General features: G+C 36.2%; 2 protein-coding genes across 2 annotated transcripts; one reads left to right on the top strand and one right to left on the bottom strand.

Annotated features, from left to right (window-relative positions):
* Positions 1-39: 39 nt before the first annotated feature.
* On the top strand, positions 40-2,447 carry LOC123865543 (probable phenylalanine--tRNA ligase, mitochondrial). Its single transcript, XM_045906630.1, has 3 exons — positions 40-756; positions 1,211-1,855; positions 2,245-2,447. The coding sequence occupies exons 1-3, from the start codon at positions 247-249 to the stop codon at positions 2,410-2,412; spliced, it is 1,323 nt and encodes a 440-aa protein (XP_045762586.1). The 5' UTR covers positions 40-246; the 3' UTR covers positions 2,413-2,447.
* A 2,069-nt stretch (positions 2,448-4,516) lies between these two features.
* On the bottom strand, positions 4,517-20,879 carry LOC123865520. Its single transcript, XM_045906586.1, has 9 exons — positions 20,720-20,879; positions 15,686-16,081; positions 14,477-14,633; positions 13,656-13,798; positions 12,988-13,155; positions 11,934-12,015; positions 11,419-11,458; positions 10,168-11,055; positions 4,517-10,013 (listed from the first exon to the last, which is right to left on the bottom strand). The coding sequence occupies exons 2-9, from the start codon at positions 16,045-16,047 to the stop codon at positions 5,479-5,481; spliced, it is 6,375 nt and encodes a 2,124-aa protein (XP_045762542.1). The 5' UTR covers positions 16,048-16,081; positions 20,720-20,879; the 3' UTR covers positions 4,517-5,478.
* Between the last annotated feature and the right edge of the window lie 912 nt (positions 20,880-21,791).

Here is a 21,791-nt window from a genome sequence, read left to right as displayed (position 1 = left end):
GTACTATTCACTCAAACTTTTAAACTAATAAAAAACTGACGTTTCTATCACAGGTTGCTATCTAATTTCATTTAGAATTTTTATTTTCCTTACCTACTAAAAATATAATTCAAAGTTTATACTTTATAATAATATTATAACACTTAAATATTAAAAGGAGTGTGATTTTAATATTGTGAGCACAGATTTAGTAATGTAATGGTTCAGTCGAGTCAATAGTTTTCTCGATCGAAACCAATTTTAACTATGAAGATCCTATTTAGAAGCAACCGATTATGTTTAAGATTTATCAATAAAAATTATAGTACGGCACCGAAATCTTTAGCCACTGTAAATGTAAATGGAAAGGAATACCGTACGGATGATTACACAAATATAACACCCAAGATAACGTCGTATATAAACAGAAATTTGCACTTGAAGAAAGATAACCCACTTTCCTTAGTTCGTCAGCGAATCGTCAATTATTTTTATGGTTCGTTTACACATGGAGGTAACCCCAGTTTCAGCGTGTACGATAATTTGTCTCCTATAGTTACTTCTCGTCAAAATTTCGATGATTTACTTATTCCGGAAGATCACCCAAGTAGAGCAAAGTCTGATTGTTATTACATCAATTCTTCGACGCTCCTACGAGCTCATATGACGGCGCATCAAAGCGAGCTGCTGAGAGCAGGACTGGATAACTTTTTAATGATTGGAGACGTTTACAGGCGAGATGAAATAGATTCCACACATTTTCCTGTATTTCATCAAGTGAGTAACTAAAATCCAGATAATACTGAAAGACTTACTTATAGACACCTAGATATAAAAATGTAAGTGTAAATGTTTTATTTCCTCTATTATATTCTATGTAAAATTAGTCCTGGACTATAATCAAATCTGGGGTCCTTTATATTTAAGTGTGGCTGTGAATGTACATACAGGACTCCTAGTACCATTAAATAGTTACCTCATACCTGGTATCTATAATGGTCAGTTTTGTAAATGAGCTATTGGTAAAAATAATTAAGTATTGTAAATAAGTAATTATGTATTCAAATAATTCAATTACTGTAACTAGCTGATCTGCTCTTTCAACCTACCTATTGCTAAAAACCTGTTCAGCCATTTTTTGATAGGTAAAAAGCAGACACACCTTCACGTTTTATTTAGGTAAAAATGATTTCATTTTTTAATTATTCTCATATCACTTCGTCTTTTTCAGGTAGATGCAGTGAGATTACAACGAAAACATGACCTTTTTGAAAACCATCCAGACTTAGACATATTTGAGCCAAGCTTTGATCCATGGAATCCACATGCATACACCAACTCAATTTCAAACCCAACAAAACAGAGCTGTCACACTTTAGAAGCAACCAAATTAATGGAGGCGCAATTAAAAAACCACCTTATTGGTATGGTAAAAGTTCTATTTGGAGATGATATAAAATACAGATGGGTTGATGCCTACTTTCCTTTTACCCATCCATCGTGGGAGTTAGAAATTTATTATGAAAATGATTGGATGGAGGTTTTAGGATGTGGCATAATGAGAAATGAAATCTTAGCCAATGCTGGTCCAAATAATAGTATAGCTTATGCATTTGGCTTGGGCTTAGAAAGACTTGCTATGGCACTATACAAAATCCCAGATATAAGATTGATGTGGAGTACAGATTCCGGGTTTTTGAGCCAGTTTCAGAACAAAGATGTTAATGCGAGTATTGAATATAAGCCAGTGTCAAGTTATCCACAGTGTACAAATGATTTGTCATTCTGGTTGCCACCGACGTTGACTATTGATAGTTTCATGAGCAATGATTTTTATGATCTAGTCCGAGATATTGGAGGGGATGTGGTAGAACAGGTTTGTTTTATTGTTTCATTTTCTCATTTATCTACATACATATAATATCTATCTACATATGTTAACTTAGGTAGTTACCTAGTATAATTTGTATTATCCTTACAAGAGGTAGTGTGATATTGGTATACCAAACCAAATTCAAATAAATTTTGCTCTTAGTAATAAATAACAAATAACACTAACTTTCACTTATATCACGTTAGGGAAAAGATCAATTCAGATCTCCAAATCCCGTCACCCATCCACTCACCGACTTAGGTCAATGTAGCTTAACAATTATAATATTTGTAATATGACTATATGATTTGTATTTTCATGTGACAACTAGGCCAATTGTCCCTCCCTTGTCCTTTTGTCCAATTAATTTTAATATGGTATTAATGTTTCAGGTGAAACTAAAAGACAAGTTCGTCCACCCAAAGACGAAAAAGCACAGCCTGTGTTACAGCATTGTGTACCGACATCTGGAGCGCACACTGACTCAGGCGGAGGTGAACAAGATACATGACGAGATTGCTAGGGCGACGGTCAACGCGTTTAATGTAGTCATTAGATAAAACTTATGTTAATTAAGTATAGGAATGTTATAGGATGGTGATTTGTTTTAATATGACCCGATTGGCCTATTACTAGTATAATATGCACTGTGATAGCCTGGTGGTTAAAATGTCCCCCTCCTATTCGAGAGCTCGGGAGCCCGGGCATCTCGAACTTTTCGGACTTATAAGCAATTAGGTGAATATCACTTGCTTTAACAGTGAAAGAATACGTCGTGAGGAAACCTGAGCCTGAGAGTGCTCCAAAAATGTTCTTATAAGTGCACTTACCTAATCAGCGTGGTGGACTATGATCAAACCCTTCTAATCCTTCGAGAAGACCCGTGCTCAGTAGTGAGCCGACGATGGGTAATCATGATGACTTTAATGGATATAACTATTTTAATCACCTGGGTGTTCAGACTGGAATCAAATCACCTGGGAATTATATAATCAAGATAAGCGTAATACTATGGAGCACTCAGTGGTTATAATATTATGTTCCTGAATTTTAATGGTCTGAGACACTTAAAATTTAAGAGACTTACGATTCAGACACGTTTAAAAGCACCTTAAAATTCAAATTACTGCATTAACTACGAAATCCTACCCAAAATTAGTAAAACAATACGAAACACTGACCGCTCCCCCTCTTACGCTAATCTTCTGGTGATATCAAAGAGTATGTACCTTATCACTATGGGCAGTGGCGTGAACAAGGTTTAAAACCAGGGTAAGCATTAAGGTATGAATTTATTTTCTGGCAGGTCACAATAGAAAATAAGTGTTGATTTATTACAACCAGGGTAGGCAGTACTTTTATACCTCTATGAGCTGCACGCCACTGACTATGGGTGATATACTAGATGGTGACCTATCCTAGTACTACGGTAGAGGTAGTAGTAAGATGACCCACTATTTCCCAGGTGATTTGATTTCACTTGGATCACCAAGATGTTGGAATATACCATTTAAAGTATAGTCGGCAGGTGTTGCAATATACCATTTATGGTTAAGCATATGTAAAGTGTGGCGGACGGGTCGGGAAGATTTCTTAAAATAAGAAGGTACTTACTATTGTATAACTTGAAACCAGGACGTTCCGGGACAGGACGTTCTACTTATCCAATAGTCGTTCAAGAAATCCTCTCGTCCCGTCCGACACCCGTGTGCCTAGTGGGAGATTTTTAACCTATTCGATCGCGTAAAAGTTAACTGGGTTTTGTATGGAATTGAAACAGCGCCATCTAGTGACACCGTTGCATATGCATTGACCTTTAGAGTACCTACCTACAGTAATTGACGTCAAAAAAAAGTGATCCTCTAAGGGTTTAGTTTTTCCTTTTGAGCCCTAAAAAAATTTGCCTTGAACCTGCGGGTGTGAGCGAGGCGCCACAGCAGAAGACACCGCATGAATGGTTTGTCAAATCAACTGGTAACTGCTACTAGTAAGAAAGTATCTCCTTTGTTATTTGTTTCAAGTAGGTAGGTATAGGTAATAAAATAAAACAATAAATTATGAACAAACAAATCCTTAATCACATCTTTTTATTAAATATAAAGTATAAATAAGAGCTTCTAAAGAATAGCCTAAGCTAGTAAAAAAAAAACAAAAAGAACATGGATTTTTCAATAAATGGTAGGTAATAACGTCATCCGAAATTACCTATCTGTAATGTACGATCAACAGTATAAAACTAAATTGTTTTTTTTACGAAACTTTGTCCCGGAAATCCCGAATATTTCCTACAAATTAATAATTTGAAATCTTCAATACGTAAATTCAAATAAAATAATAGCGAAATTACAGTTGTCAACGATCAAGTCGTGTCTCGAATTATAATAATGACCAGTATTCAGGACTTTAGAAAGTATTAAGAGGGTTCTCTCCGTCACTCGCTTCAGACAAACGTAGTTCCAATTTCATTTGAATATTAAGCAACCAAAGTCCATGAAACTTTGCAGACATATTCTAGAAACTAATATCTATGTTTGTGGTTTTCCAGATTTTTGTTAAAATATTCGGTTTCAAAGTTACGCGGTCTTAAAAATTTACATACAAATCTTTGAGCCCCTGTAATTTTAAAACTACATATTTCTAGAAAAATCTAAAACACCACAGACACAGATATTAGTTTCTAGACTATGTCTGCAAAATTTCATGGACTTTGGTTGCTTAGTATTCAAATGAAATTGGAACTACGATTAAGGAACGCTAGCAAAAACGAAGATAGGTGATATACTGATATGATACCACAAAAAAGCGCGTTTTTAAAAATCCTGTACTTAGGTATTTATAAAAGTTTAAATGTATTGCAAATAAAACATTCTACTGAGGAGCTTTAAATGTATTGCAAATAAAACATTTCACTGAGGTCAACGAATGTTGCGTAGGTAGGTGCCGCAGGGTTTTGCCGAGTTTTAAAAGCTATACATCGCGGGTTTGAAAAATACTAAATCACTTATACTAACGAGCATAAGGAAATGGTTATTGGCACGTGATTGTGTTTGGGTAGTATATTAATTGAGCTAAATTTTCGCTAGCGTTCTAATTACACCCTGTATAAGAGAATGGTATTAGTAAAGAGAATGGCATCAATAAATTTAAGGGTAAATGTACCTTTTTACACATAAACTAATGTCTACTTAAATGTAATAGTAGTTATTATTAATATCACAGTTTCCACAAGGGATTTTCCACTTACATAATTACACACAAAACTTACTAAGGAAATACTTATCTACGTGGATATTTTTCCGTCCAAATGTTAATTGCAGTAGGTAACGCTATTTGCATTTGAACAGAGTTACTTACAGTTTACTACTTATTTTATGAACAATTTTAAGTAGTAGGTAACAAAATTCGGTCTAGTAATAAAAAATAAGTTACTCATATTATCCAATATATAGATCTTTACTTAAAAATAGGTCAATGTCTGTTGCTCGGGTTTCCTAATAGCGGTAGGTATTATAGGTACAAAGCGTCCACAAATAAAAATAAACAAACCGTTAAAATTGTACTACCGTATTTATGCTGATTGCTGTAGGCACGGAAACCGTTTGATTTTGAAAAGGCGATCATTATCATTAAACACCTAGGATACAGTCTTCATCTGATGACTCGGGCATATCATTGCCGAAATCTACTGGTTCGAAAACTACTGGCTCTAATCGGGGCGTCTGATCGTCACAGGCTTCTTCGGTTATATTGCAAGGAGTATCGTCAATCGGGTTTTCATCTACTATTTCTGTAAACTCACTGATCATTTCTGTACTTTGGTTGTTATCTTCAAGATTTTCTGCTAGGCCGTCAGTGTTTCGGCTCAATACTTCGTTAGGTTCATTGCATTCGGTTGAGTCTTTCATCCGTTTCGCTTTAAACGCCAACGGTTCATCGTCAGAATCGGAATCGTCACCTGATTTTGTCTTTTCCGGAATCACTTCCGAATTGGCAACTATTGAAGGACTTTCTTTTTGCTCAGTATCTGAATCTAAATCTATACATTCCAGTGGTTCTTTTCTTTTACGTTTAACTTTGATTATTCGAATCATCTTTCGCTTTTTTATGTTTGATGTAGAATCGATATTAGACTTGACCGATTGTACCAACAAACTTTTACCACGTTGTAATATAGGAGGATGGACAGAGAATAACTTCACTGGTACAGCACGGCCTTTTACTTTTTCCGCTGTTGGCTCAGGTTCCATTGTTTTAGCATTTTGCTCCTCGATACTTATCGTTTCCTCTTCTTCAGGGTCATCAGTTAAATCTATTACCGACTTTGAGATTGTAAATTGCTTATTCGATTTTTCCCCTTGCGTTTGTTTTTTAATTACTAAATTAATAGGCATTACTATACCAGATTCAATATCCATTTTAAAGAACCGTGCGTTATTCTCTGCAGCATATCTCAGCTCCGTATACGAGAAAACTATGCACAACTCTGGGCATCTACTTAAAGCAGCTTTTACAACAGGATTATTAAATAGAGGATTGTTTATAAACTTTTCATTATGTTGATTAGCGATTTGCGATTGCAATCCTTGTGTTATAGGTGATGACCATAATACTGGCTGTTGCTTGGTGGGACTTTCATGATTTGTGAGGTGATGAGTATCTTCCGCCGAAATACCAGACATTTGCATCAAATCTGACAATATTGTTTTCTTGTTCAAGTCAGAGTCATCTTTCAAATCAACTACGCTACCATTGCTTTTTTCAAGCACACTATTATTCTCTTCCTTATTATCACAACCCTGTTCTTTAGTTTTATTAATATCTACTTCCATAACATCAGAATGATCTATCATTTGTTCAGGACAAGATAATGAATTTACTTCCGTTAAACTTTCCTTCTGAATTTTTTCATCACTTGATTTCATATCAGATTCATTACGATTCTCTAAGGTAATATTATTTTGATCAAGCGAATCAGTTTTATTTTTTAATTCATCTATGGAAGAGGTTGTGATGTTGTCGACTACATCTGCGGCAGTAAGTTGCTTCTGAATGGACGCCATGAGAGTGGGCAAATATGCTAATTGACTGGAGTCTAGCTCAATTCCAGGGTCAATAGAAAGAGCTAATTCTTTATTAGGCAAGAGAATAATTCGTACTCCATCTGGTAATGCCACTTCCGGTGGGGTACTTTGACATGTTGTACTCTGATTTACCGACTGACTCAGATTGGTGACTGGATTGCTATCCAGTTTAGGTTGATTTTTCGATTGGGGGTTTTCAAAGGAGCACAGTAATATTTTATTTTTTCCTAAGCATATAGGCGTTCGAGAATAAGAGTTATTCCATCTATTGTTTGATAAAAATACAACTTTGTCTGACGGTTCGTCTTTTTTATCATCAACACTTAATGGAGCAAGACCAGGAACGTGAGATATACGCGTTTTAGGAGCGATTTTAGGATAATATTTATCTAAAAGCAAAGAATTTAGCTCACTTTGCTTCGTAATGGCCTTACTACGTGCATCTGACCATTCTCTGATTGAAGATATTGGACTCTTTTTATTTGAAATTACAGCACTTAAATTACTTTCTTTAAACGGAAAATTTAAATTATTTTTATCTAAAACTATAGGCTTCAAATTCGAAATTTTTATTGGTTTAGTTTTTTGAAGTGTGACAGCTGAATCATTTATATCTGAAACCATACGAATTTTTACGGGATTCAAATTAGGTGAATTACTTTCCTTGAATGAGAAATTTGAATTTCTTTTTTCTAGAATTACTCGATTGGTCTTTGAAATTTCATTGCATGAATTACTTTCCTTGATTGAGAAATTTGAATTTCTTTTTTCTAGAATTGTTCGATTGGTCTTTGGAATTTCATTGCATGAATTACTTTCATTGAATGAGAAAGTTGAAGCATTTTGTGAATTATTTCCAGGGAATATTTGTGTTTTGTTATTTTTATCTAAAACCATTAAATTAACAGACGTCTGAGTTTGACCATTAGCTTGAGTGTCATCAGGTCCATATGTTACTTTTAGTGTTGATACTGAAGGATTTTCGTTATCAAAAAATTTGGAGCTTGTGTTGAATTCTGCCAAATTAGCCGCAAAACTAGTCTCAAATTCAGCATCAAAATCAGTGTTTACACCAATTGAAACTTTCGACAGTTTTCCCGTAGAGTTACCTTTTGCACTTTGTGGCATTTGTGTTAAGTTTTCATAAAGTTGTCGTTGACTGGAAACACTAATTTTTATCAACTTTGTGGTTTTGTCTGTTTCAGCCTGGGCTTTTCGTCTTTTCAATATATCTCTTTTTATATTATCTTCAAACATTTTGTCAATAAGCTCTTGCCTACAACAGCAAGTACACAAAGGACGTGGACATTTATGTTTTTGTAAATATTTCTTTTGTGTGCCTAGTTTCATTACTTTTTCTCGTGCCCAACAACAATATTTGGGTTTTCCTAAGCGTTTTTTATCTATATTCTCTCTTCTTACTCTTTTCATGGTATTACCTTGGGTTTTCTTGTTTATTTCATTTGTCGTCTGATTTGGTACAGTATTGAGATCAGTATTTTTATTTAGGTTTTCAGTAGGTGCTACAGCGGCACTTACAAACATCACTTCACTGTCAATCGTAATCTCAGCCGCTTCATTCATTTTCACTTCATTGTTACATTGATTTATTTCTTTATTTAAAATAGAGCTTTTTTCTTTCTGTTTTAGGTCCTTCAAGGACTTTTTCCTCATTGCCTTTTTATACGCCTTCGATTTTTTTATCCAACTATAGTCTCCTTTACAGATATTTAATATTTTATCAACAGTATCAGATGTTAAAAGTCGATCTTGAGGAATAATACATTTTTTAGGAGGTGGATTCCATGATACTTCAACACGATTTACACGCACTGGTTTTTTGGGTTCCTTAACAACTTTGTGTTGTTGATTATTAAATCGTTTAAGTGAACTTTCTTTAGACATGTTAAAGTTATTATTTGATTCTAATGACATCGTTTTATGTGTGGTATAACTTATATGATCACCCTGACAGCTGGCATCGGAAGCAAAATTAATTTTGTTTAAAATACTCGATGTTTCACAATTTATATCACTCACTGTGGATGGCGCCGTTGATGCTATGTTTTTATTAATTAAGTCATTATTATTTTGGAGTATTTTATTGTTTGGTGAAGCAATGTCTAAGCGTTGTTGTACTGAAACAATGTTCACGGGTGCCTTAGTAATATTTGAAACTTGTATAGGGGACACTTCTGCAGTAAGCAATTTTTCATTTAGACGACGAATTTGAGCTATATCTGGCAAATTTATCACTTTATTTCTTTCACCTGAATGATTATCTACTGAAGCTGCAAAATGCTTCGCTAAAGAAGAGTCTAAATGTGTGGCTGGGCCCAGAATATCATCCTGCGGCACTAACTTTTCTGTGTTTTGGTTTTCTTCACAGTCTTCATTCCTAACATTAGGGCCTAGAATATCTTTTATAACGTTATCCACTAAATTTTGTAACGGTAAGGTTGTAGGACACACTTTTGTTGCTATGGCGTTTTCTTCTAGTCCATGTGTTTTATTTTCTACCGATTTCGTTCCAGTTAAATATAAAGTATTATTAACGAGTTTAGTCTCGAAAGATTTGTGAAGATCAATCGTTAGAGGCTTGCATTCTTTTAATTGGCGCCTATTTCGTTCAGAACTGAAAAATCCAGCTGATAGTCTTTTTAATCTCGTATTAAAGTCAGGATTCTTGCATAACTGTATAGGATTGTAGGATAATTTTGGAAGTTTGTTCAGTAACCAGCTTGAAGGACTGATAGTCTCTGGGCCTGAATCGACTTCTGAGTGATATTCTGATGCACTGTCACTGAATGCATCACTATCAGGTGTTGGTGGACGCTCTTGAGATATCTCTTCCATTTTGACAGAATTTCTATCAAATGGCTTACTTTCATTATCAGCATTTTCGATCACCCGTTTGTCTTTTACCGCATTATATTCAATAAACCGAAAAACATCCATGTCATCGAGTTTTTTTGTGTACACAATCGGAGTTAGCAGAAGCTTTAAATCAATTGTCGGCGTACTAACACACTCATTGTCGCCAGTTTTTTCAGTTTTTATTTCCACTTTAGGCTTTATTTCTGAAACAAAATAATTTATACAATTTTGTGAAAACTATGACAGTAAGTATATATTAATACATGGAGTATATTGTGTTAAATTGATTGGAGCCTACTTATATACTGAACATAATGCTGTCTTTTTTTTGAAGTAAGAAATGTATACAATATTTACCTTTCATGAGATCTTCCTCTTCAACGTACTCGATCCCATCATCTTCTAATTCAATACCGTCGAATATATTAATATGAGTTGAAACTTCATTGAAAGAATCTAAGCCTTTCTCATCTTCGATTTCAATCTCTTTTCCCCTAGAACTTATTTCCTCATCTATAATATTTTTCACTAATTCATCCGGATTCTGTATGTTATCTAGCGTGGGTAATGTTTTGTCTGTACGTTGTGGTACGTTGAAAGAATTCTTCGTTGACATATTGTCAGCGACGCTCTCCAATATCCCATTAATCTCATTATTGAGAGCGTTGTCTAGTGGTTCGGCAGTAAGACTCGCAGCGCTTGATACGTTTAATATTTTAGGCATTGCTATATCAAACTCATTGGACATATTTGCTATTGAAGTGCTTGCTACTATTGTTGGCATGAGCATTTCAACATGCTCTCGAGAGTCAACAATGCCACCTGTATCATCTTGAAATTCGGTAGTGTCAACACTTTGCGTGTTTAAATCTAAGTTTTCATTTATATCTGTCGTAACTCTATTAAGCTGTATGGAATCGTTCGAACTGTGATTGTCATTCACAATAGAAATGTCTTCTTCATTATTAATGTCAGTAGACCTGCGTTCTTCATTAATATTCCTTAAATTAGTTTCAGTTTCTACATTCGTATTTGTTTCTAAAGGTAATACAGATTCCAATACACACACATCATCATCGTCATCTGATATTTCATCTACTTTTTCAATTTTCACTTTGCCTAAATTGATATTTGCCTTTGGCGTCTGTGTCGAGGTAGAATCTCTAGACTCTTCAGAATCGATCTCTTGATCCAAATCGATTGTTTCAACTTGTGGTTCGATAACTTCAAGATCAGGCCCAGTTTCTAAAATATCAATAGTTTTAATTAGTATTCACTCTGTGTACGTGACACTAAAATAAAAATTCTGTATAACTATGAAACCGAAAATACAACAGCCTCAATAAATATAGTGGGAAAAGCTTATAATTTCAAGTGGCTGAGCAAAACGAAGTCTTCGACTCTACTTGAGTGAACTTTAACTTTCCCGCCTGTCCATCCATCTGTCAGAATTTATAATTTCTGCATTAATGTGCGAGATAATTAATTCAAATTCACAAAAATAATAGGTAACAACTACTACCTAAATATAATTTTACTACCCTTGCGCTTCACTGCAATCACACAAGTGAGTAGGTACTCAACAAAATTTTAAATGTTAATAATTACCCGTCCGAAAAATACGTCTTTTAGCCAGCTGCAGACGTTCCTGAAACAATTTAAAAATAAAGACTTTAAAATTGTTTTTTCATTACTTTCTTAATTAATCTAATATAGTAGTACTATTCATAATCATATATATTACATGGACCTATCTATACATGTTGTAATTACCACAGTGTCACTAATTCTTCATTAAAGTAACAATCTCGTAATATTAACTAGTGTTTCCATTAATGATGTACGTATGATTTATGGAAGCACCCTAATGAAATGAAATGGAAATGAAAATGAAATGATTTATAGTGATAAATAGATAGATCCCTAGTGATAAATAGACGTAATGACACATCAAGTAAACCTACTTGGTTTTTTCGTTGTGTCAAAATCAGATTTCTCAAACATTCCATATTTGATAATTTAAAAAAGATAAAGTAGTTTTAACATATAAGTTGGATACAGAATGCATTTTGTATCAACTTTTATGCTAACACACTACAGTAGGTAAAGTGAAAAAAACTCACAAAATCCTCGGGCAGTGCCACCTTCTTTTGTTGAATTAATTCCTCCCACGTTGGAAAAGGTTGAGTCGCAATGTACTTGAATCTAAAATTAAAATAGCTTAATGTTAATATGTAAAAAACTAGATGATGTCCGCGACTTCGTCCGCATGGATTTAGGTTTTTAATAAAATACAATATTGCAAAACTAGTAAAGCAGAGGCATACTTTACTTGTACGGTGTAGGAAAACATCGTGAGGAAACCTGCATGCTCTATAAAGTTCTCAATGGTCTGTGGAGTCAGCCAAGCAATCTACAGTGGACCAGCGTGGCAGACTAAGGCCTAATTCGTGGGGTCTTCCAACGCTGCGCTTTCCGGTGCGAGGTCGCTAAATTCCAGCACCTTGGGACCCCAACGTCTACCGGTTTTTCGAACTATGTACGCTGCTCATTGCCACTTCAGCTTCGCGATTCGCAGCCCATTGAGTTATGTCGGTTGCTCTAGTTCTCCTACGGATCTCCTCATTGCTGCTTTGGTCACGTAGAGCAACTCTGCATAGCTCTCTCTGTCGCCCGCTGAGTGACTCTGAGCTTTCTTATGAGGCCCATAATAGTTAGCGACCATGTCTCGGATCTATATGTCATTACGTGCAACATGCACTGTTCGAAGAGTAGCTTATGTCACGCCCGTAATAATTTTGGTTGAAATTGCTTAACATTAGATATACTTATACATACTTTCTTTTAAATTAGGAAAACTTTGTATTTCTGAGGAACCACCTTCTCCAATACAGGTATTTCCTAGTGCAGAGGGTAGGAAACTCGATTTTGTTGTATTTAAGTTCAATAAATTAAGTTATAAATTAATTAAGCTCTCAAGCATGTTCACGTGCTATCGAAGAGAGCACTCTTAAGTCCATTTTGCTGACGTCAGTGTTTCGATACTCAAAATCTACTAACGCTGTCGAGATATACAAGCTCATGCTAGGACGTCTATGCTGTCTTACATTTTTACTATCTCCTACTAACGCTATCGAGATATGCAGCTCATACTAGGAGTTGAATGGCCAGTCTTACATTTTAACTATCTCCATCTCCAGGCTGGTTGGTTTGAACTCGTTGGCCGCGGGCAGCTGGCGCTGGCTGCCTCTGTACATGAACCAGAACTGGTAAAACTTTTCGCGCACCGTCTCCTTCAGCTGGTACCAGCGACGCTGCAGAAGCATCGGCGAGCATTGCCTCTCTCTGAAAAATTATGATTTTTAGGGTCAGCACTTCAAAAGGAAAATAACAAGAACGCTAGCAACTTACTTAGCGTTATTATTATACTACCTTAATGCAATCCAATGGCAATAACCATTTGCTTTTATATTTTGTATTTTTAGAGATTTAATATTTTTCAAACCCGCATTGTGTAGCATGCAAAACTCAGGTCAATGCCCCACGTACAACGCGGCATTGACTTCGAGTTGACTATTTACGGAACGTTCGTTGTCCTCTAGGATCAGTCAGATGTTTTATTTGCAATATATTGTGAATTTTTTTTTAAATACAGGATTTTTTTCGTAGTTTTTAATGGTATCTTATCAGTATCTATCAGCTGTCTTCGTTTTTATTAGTGTTCTGGTTACACTCCTATATATCAATAGATGGAATGCAGTGCTCATACCTAGCAATCAGCAACATGTTTGCTCAACTCCTGACGATTACCTACATTGCTTAAAAAGTGGATCTTAAGTACTTACGTGCCATTATAGGACGTGGTGGCTTCGAACCAGGCTTTTGTCAGCTCGTCGCCTTGCAGACGCTCCAGGTCGAAGACGACTACTGTAGCGAACAAATCCTCCAGTATCTTTGGCGATTCCTCAGCGTCTGGGTCTTGTAGTTCCTGTGACAGTAGGTTGAAGCCTATAGAGCGCAGACTTAAGATACTGTTAAAACGAGACAGCGTTAATATATCGCTATAACTTCGCTTATACTCGCCTAATTATCGCTTTCGCTTAATTATCGCTTTTACTTTGCTTAGACTTACTTAAGTTTCAGTTAAAGTCCTAAGTATGCTTGATTGATTTCATCCTGGCTTAATTATGCAGGGATAGGGCACAGTTGAAAAATTCTATCATTAAATATATCAATGTCCTCGTAACCGAAAGTAAACCCCCCCCCCCCCCCTCTCCCACACTGCCTTCAGATGTATGTATATAATGTATATAGTATGATAGATACTTCAATTTTATTTATTAGCATAGATATAGATAAAAAGATGCTTGTATTTGAAAACGTTTTTCGTGTTATATTTGATTTTATTTTGAGTTTGGGTCCTACTCAACAAAACTAAAAAAAAAAATGTTTAACGCGATTAAAGTTGATATAGGTAAAATGACTAGTTTCATTACAAAATGCGAAATAATCTGAATTTGATTAAACCGCGGGCTTAAGCTAGATTATCATGAAACAAGAGATTTCTAACCTTATCACCTGATCAATAACGTTTATATTCTCGTGAACAAGTAGACTGAACCGCGGGCATAAACTTGACACCGCAATAGATTACAATCCTTATTACCTGGCCGATAACGTCTAATTTCTCATGCACTAGCACGAGATCGAACAGCAGCCAGTCAGTCACGGTGAGCTGCGCGATCTGGGTGATATTGGCAATCTTGTCCTCGGCCGTAAACAATCTCCGCAGCTTCTTCATTGTCAACGTACGCATCCGATTCCTAAACAATTTTTATGATAAATTCCGACTTGGCCTAGCACGGAGTTGTAATTACCACATTGCGGCAGTCAATATTAGTAGAATTTATGGTAGGTACTGGGTAGGGTACTAGATAGGTACTAGATACATAGCTATCTCGCTTCTACTTCACATTGCGATCTAAATTGGTTGAATTTATTGCATCTCGTTGGTAGGAATCTACCTATTAAATAGATTTTTTTACTATCAAGATTTTTAACGGAAATAAACTTTTACATGTGCATTTGAATCATCAAGAGAATCTACCACTGCACTGGACTGAATTGCTCTATCTACCGAGAAGAACCAGCAAGAAACTCGGTGGTTGCCCTTCACTTGTTTCTAAAACTACTGAGTACCGGCTAAACTCCACATATCTTGAGACTTGGGACAAGAATAGGTACCTAGTGAAGAAGTAGGTACCTATTATAAATCCAACCAATGGATATTTATTTACTTAATAAAAACATAATACTTGCCCGCAGTATTTTCTTTCTTTTTAAAAAATTATAAAAAAATTAAAAACATTTGTAGTTTACGTCTTGTGACGTCATTACTCGCCATCCGTACAGCGGGACGATAAAAATCATGGATTTTTGAATTATTCTCTGTAATAATGAAATCTGGCCCCATAAACTACCGCTATACAGAACATCTTATCATTTTATTACGACAGTCCAATACCCTATTTGAAGAGCCAAATTGTAATCATCACAAAAGGATGCTCTCCCGAATGATTTTAGCCAGAGGGTCAAATACCTACCAGGTAACCAGAGGTAGAAGAATATATATTTTTTAAACTTAAATACGTTATAGGGTTGCGCTTGACTGCAATCAACCGAATAGTGGGTGATGATGCAGCCTAAGATAGAGCGTGCCTACCTAGAAGGTGTCTATTTATTTTTCTTTTGAAGGTCCCAATATTATACCGGGCGGGGAAAACGGAAGCCGGAAAGGCATTCCATATTCTAGCAGTGGGTATTAGAAACAAGAAATCAACGCGTAAGTATTAGAAATAAGAAATGAGGATCTTACCAAAGCAATTTACAATCGCAGCCACTTTGTTTCGTCAAGTCTTCCCAGATTTCGTCAGTCGGTATCTGATCATTGCGCAACAAATGCGCGATGGCCCGAATCAGTCTCCTCTTAAACTTGTCAAGTCCAGTGCCTTTTTGTTTTTTGGTTGTTTTCGTGATCTCTGCCATTTCTTCCTCTTCTTCTCTATCCTCTCTATCCTGTTCAGTTTCATTTTGGTCTAGTTCTGTGGTCAGTTCGAGTGACGCAGCTTCGAAATTATCTTCGTACACCACACCGGCATCGGTAGAGTTTTGATCATTTTGTGGGTTCGACTTTTCTTCGTCATCGTCTAGTAGTGTTACTTCCATACCTTCGTCCATGACTGCGCTGTTTGCACCGGTCTTTCTCCCAAGGCTGTGAGGGAATAGGGTTTTAAGTAATTGGACAAAATATTAAGTATAATGAATTTTACTATGACTTAAATAAATACTTAATAGATTTTAAAAACTGAAGTCGGTTAACTGGAATTGTATTTCGATTTACTGCGAGACTGACCTTGCCAAAATTCGCGCGGGATTCTGATATTTCGGGATATTAGAATTGTATTCCCTAAGAGTATAATATACGAGCGAAGGCACGGGCAATAGCTAGCAATTAAGGCGTTTTGTTGAGCAAAATAAACGCATCCTTAGATTTTTAGGAAATGGTGACACCCACTGACCAACCACAATCTTAGTGCGTCAAAACTCAATTTTTGAAATAAATATGGAATAATACCTAATGGAGATAGGTAGAGATTGATTGTGGTTCACGTAGCGAATTAATTTAATTATTCCTTCATTCAATAAAATTAGGTACCTACTAGTGTTCTTCATAGTAAACGTTGTGTTTGGTGCAAGATAAATCATACTCTATTTGTAGCGCAGAACAGATTATTTTATCAGATTGAACAGTTATATTATGACGTCATTGTGTCGATCGCAATATCTCGGTCGACAATATTTTATTTCCAACGACGAACGTGCGCGGTGCGCCAGGCATGTGGATTGTGGAGGCAGACTCACTGTGTCGGGGAGCGCGGTTGCTCCGCCTCTTGTGAATTATAAGTTTAGGAGCGAGTGTTAATAAATACAGGTGTAACCAGAACACTAGCAAAAACTTAGCGCTATTCTTATACTACCTTGATACAATCATTTATTGTAATTTTAGTGATTTAGTATTTTTCAAACCCGCATTGTATAGCGTGCAAAACTCGGGTCAATGCCCAACCTACGACGCGGTATTGACTTTGAGTGACCTATTTCTGGAACGATCGTTGACCTCTAGCATCAGTCAAATATATTGTGAACTTTTTAAAAATACAGGATTTTTTTTTAATTTTTGTAGTTTTTTTATGGTATCTTATTAGTAATCATCAGTACTATCACCTGTATACTTTTTGTCCGTCAAATGGAACGCTTCCAACTGCATCTAATAACGCACACGAGAGACTACAAGCACCCTTACTCGAAGAGGTCACCAAGAGGTCAGTCCTCGGAAAAATAGAACTAGGTGCGTTAACACACACAGTAGATTTATAGTCCGCGTTGAGCGCTGAGTGTTCGCTTCCGGCCCGGCGAACAAATGATCGCACACCGTGTGCGTTGAGATCGTGGCAAGATCTCCTAAACACAGGAATATGGAACAGCATTCTTGTCTTCCCGGCATCCGAAAGGCAAGAATTCTATACAAACTAGAGGATGCCCGCGATTTCGTCCGCGTGGATTTAGGTTTTTAAGGATCCCGTAGGAACTGTTTAATTTTCTGGGATAAAAAGTTGCCTATGTTAATTACAGGGACGCAAGCTACCTCGGTACCAAATTTCATACAAATCGTATAAGCGGATGGATCTTTAGGAATCCCGTGAGAACTCTTTGATTTTCCGGGATAAAAAGTGACCTATGTCCGTTCCCCGGGTTGTAAGCTAACTTTGTAACTTTCATTAAAATCGGTTCAGCGGTTGAGCCGTGAAAACGTAGCAGACAGACAGACACACTTTCGCATTTATAATATTAGTATGGATTGGTATTAGGAGAGCTAAGGCTAAGGAGTAAAGAATAAGATATTTTTAAGATAATTTTATATACGGTGTGATTCTACAGGGGTGACATGTTCACATTATAACCAAACTCCTATAAAATAAATTTGATTAAAAAAAAGTTCTCGGCGGACATTTATCTACGCTTCGGGGATTTTTGTCCGGCGCGGATAAAATCCCCTTGTCTGCGCAGGCCCATCTCTCCCCTCTCAAACTGTAATAAAACTTAAAAGTAGACGGCTGTGATTGTAAACGAAACTTTCAATCAATTGAGATAAGGTTCATTATCGCATACAAAGTAAATATAGTCTAAGAGGTTACACGGCAAACGCAGAAACGAAACGGCAATTTTTTCTTATCACCTCGTTGGTGAACAAACATGACGTGTTTTAAACAGATATATATATTTTAATGTACAATGTACATATTTTGAAAGTATACTTTTTAAGTATGTATTTTGTACTTATTTTATATGACAATTCTTTGCACCTACCTATACTAACTACTTAGTTTTACCCGCGACTGAAACTTTTTTCCTTTACTTTTGCTATAAGACCTTCTTCCAGCCTAATTTCATGATTCTAGATCAACGGGAAGATATACCCTATAGGTTTTACATGAAAGACGGACAGACAGACAAACAACCGAAATAATCCTACCTATAAGGGTTCCTTTTTTTCTCAGATGTCACGGAACCGTAAAAACTATTTTTACCTATATGCCAAACACACACTCTTTTTTGTATAGTAGGTAAAGCATGTATTAGTCAACGTTCGGAGCCCAACAAAAATCGGCCAAGTGCGAGTCGAAATCGCGCGTTAAGGGTTCCGTTATCCGTACCATCGTACAAGAAATAATACTTTTTAATTTTTTTGTGACGTAGGTAATAACCACAACTTCACGCTTTTCGGATTTTTCCCTTGTGATAGTATAAGACATTGCTACCTGCCAAGCATGATTGTGTATCTGTGTATCTGTCTGTGGCATCGTAGCTCTTAAACTGATGAACGGATTTTAATTTAGTTTTTTTTTTGTTTGAAAGGTGGCTTAATCGAGAGTGTTCTTATCTATAATCCAAAAAAATCGGTTCAGCCGTTTGAAAGTTATCAGCTCTTTTGTAGTTACTATAACCTTCACTTGTAGGGGGTGTTATAAATTTTTAATTTACACTTGTTTCTCGGGAGATGTAATGGAATCCTAATAACTATTTTTATGATATGTCAAACTCTTTTATTGTATAGTTGGTAAAGCACGTAGTAGGTATAAGTCAACGTTCGGATATGGAAGCATGCTATACGAGAATCCGACAATGCTTGTCAACTTCCAGTTTTTGTATGCACGCAACACAAATATCGCTGAAGTAGTAGTAGGACTCGCGCACGATGGGTTCCATACCATCGTACAAGAAATAACACTTTAATTTTTATGGCGGCCATTTTGATTTTTTTACTAAATTAGTTTTTATAGCAGCAATAGAAATATATACATTCTATAAAAAAAATTAACTCTCTAGGTACCTATTACGGATCACAAGATATAGCCCACTGACAGACAGACCGACGGACGGCCAGCAGAGGCTTACTAATTTGGCACTCCCGTTGGCACCCTTTGGGTACGAAACCCTAAAACCAACATACACTTATTAAGGTAGTAGGTTGTAGGTATTTTAGAGAGATATGGAGATAGAGGAATTTGTCATTTGATGAAAATAGCGTAGGCCACATAATTTACTAATATGCAATAGATTTACTTAGGTAATGTAAGTTCGTCGTAATGTTATTTATGAATTATTTTATAATTTACTTAATTAAGTATATAGGTACATAGTTACATAGTACATACCTACCTAATTCTTATGATTGACATTGAGGTTACAACCTACAGTGGATTTTCAGGGTTCCGTATTAAAAACAAGAAGCCCCTATACATTCATCTAGTCCGTGTCACACAGCACACCACACTCACTTTTTATGTAAAAAAAACATAAGAGCTGTAAGTACTTAATAGTTAATTTGTAAAGTCGAAAAACACAGTTTCACAGTTATACCTACAAACTTGCGACTGTTATAACAATACGCTTCAGAGGCATTTACATATTAATTTTCACTGACCTAAAACAAAATTTTTAAAAGGTTTTTTAGGGTAGAAGCTGAAGACGAAAAAAGACGCTTAAAAATCTGTTTTACCCATTCGGTGACACACAAACACACACACGCTGTCCTAGACAATTTTTGAAATGAACTACCGTTTTAGAAATAATAACCGCCCAAGTTTTCAGAAACTAGCATGGCTACAGAACCCTGTCTTATGCGTGTTTACACGCACTTGTCCAATTTTTAGGGTTCCGTAACTCAACTCAAAAGAAAAAAATCCTTATAGGATCACTTCGTTCTGTCTGTCTGTACCTATGTACCCATCAAGGGAATCAAAACTTTACGGTAGGTAGGTACTTCCCATTCATCTAGAATCATGAAATTTAGCAGGTAGCGAAGTCTTATAGCATAAGTAAAGGGAAAATTTCGAAAATCGTGAATTTGTGGTTTTATCATAAAAGTGTTATTTTTTTGTTCGATAGTGCGGAACCCTTCGTGTGCGAGTCCGGCACGGACTTGACCGGTTTTCAAAATGTCTGCTCGCTCGTTTGTATTTTGTATGATAAGTTGTAGTTCTCCATAATGCCGCTTGGGCCGCCTACAGTTTGTTTTTACACTCAGATTATAGATTAATAAGAAATAATAATTATTAACAAAACACCTTCAAAACACCTGGCAGAACAGTGACATTACCCAAAGCAAAGCAGTACAATAAGTAGGTACGTAATAATATTACTTTCACGGTATTGAATAACTCCTAGAAACATTTATAGACATCGCTGCTACTAGCTGCATTACAGTCCGCGCGCGTCCACACTGTACGAACGCCGAGTTAACAATGAAGCAAGAAGTAGGAAAACGAAAATTTTTCATTGAATATACCTATTACCGCAGCTATCGTCGACTGAACTTTTTCTTGTTAATGCACATTTGCAATCACACACATATTTTAACACTAACTAAAATTTAAAATATCTTTAAAACACTAAAATCAATCTTCTTTCGTAACATTCACACGGAGCGCTGCTCCCGGTGACGCGTGAATACAAAATGGCGAAAGTACACGTTTCGACGGTTGCCGAGCTGCCTTCAATAAGCAGCTATAGGAGTGAAGGAGCAAACTTGATATCGTTCTCCCTTTCATTTCGTTGGGGCACTGGGCGCGTGCGAACGAGAGGTGATTTTCGATGTCAGTTTTCCAGTTTCAACCATTTAGCTTGCGATCTCGAAATCGTGTGGACGTATGAACCTTGCAGTGAAATATTTTCCATTCTTTGCTTGTTATAAAGTAAAATCCATATTTTCAGTGGAACATTTCAAGAACATAAATGGTGATTTCTTATTTTAAAGATTTTTCAGTGGTAGAACGGTGGGTATCCTATACGCCTAGAAATCGTCACGAAACATTTATTATTACCCCTACCATCGTTCGCATTTTATTGACCGATGAGCAATGGACTGGACGTCAGGACGGATAGGGACGGATACAACTTTCAAACAACCTTCAGTAGGTACTTCACGTTATAATAAAGATAGGTACAAATCGCTAAAGTTATTGCGAGTAGAGTTTTAACATTATCAATTCTTTATGTAAGAGTCTAAATGTCATAATATGTATTAGCTAGGTATAGTACCCGACAGGTCGAGATGGCAATCGGGGTATGAGGCGGGGGTACGCCAAGCACACCCGCAGACCACCCACGGACTGCGAGGCATCCCCACTCCGATGGCCATCTCGACTTCTAAAATACAAATAAGTGTCCAAATCTAATAAACCTACAAACTTATTATTATTAGCTAGTGTATGAAACTAAGTAAGCATATCGGGTAAATTGGACCACTTTTAAGTGTAGGTAACCTAAACATATTTAACTTTATGGAATTAAAAAAAATTGTTTCTGTAAAGGGATGCAAGCAGATGCTCCTTTTATTTTATAAGTAGATAGGTAGGTTA

The sequence above is a fragment of the Maniola jurtina genome, chromosome 5, assembly GCF_905333055.1.
Source record: "Maniola jurtina chromosome 5, ilManJurt1.1, whole genome shotgun sequence".
NCBI classification, from domain to species: domain Eukaryota; kingdom Metazoa; phylum Arthropoda; class Insecta; order Lepidoptera; family Nymphalidae; genus Maniola; species Maniola jurtina.
The sequence above is the reverse complement of the archived record's forward strand: the minus strand, read 5'-3'. Positions and strand labels throughout refer to the sequence as shown.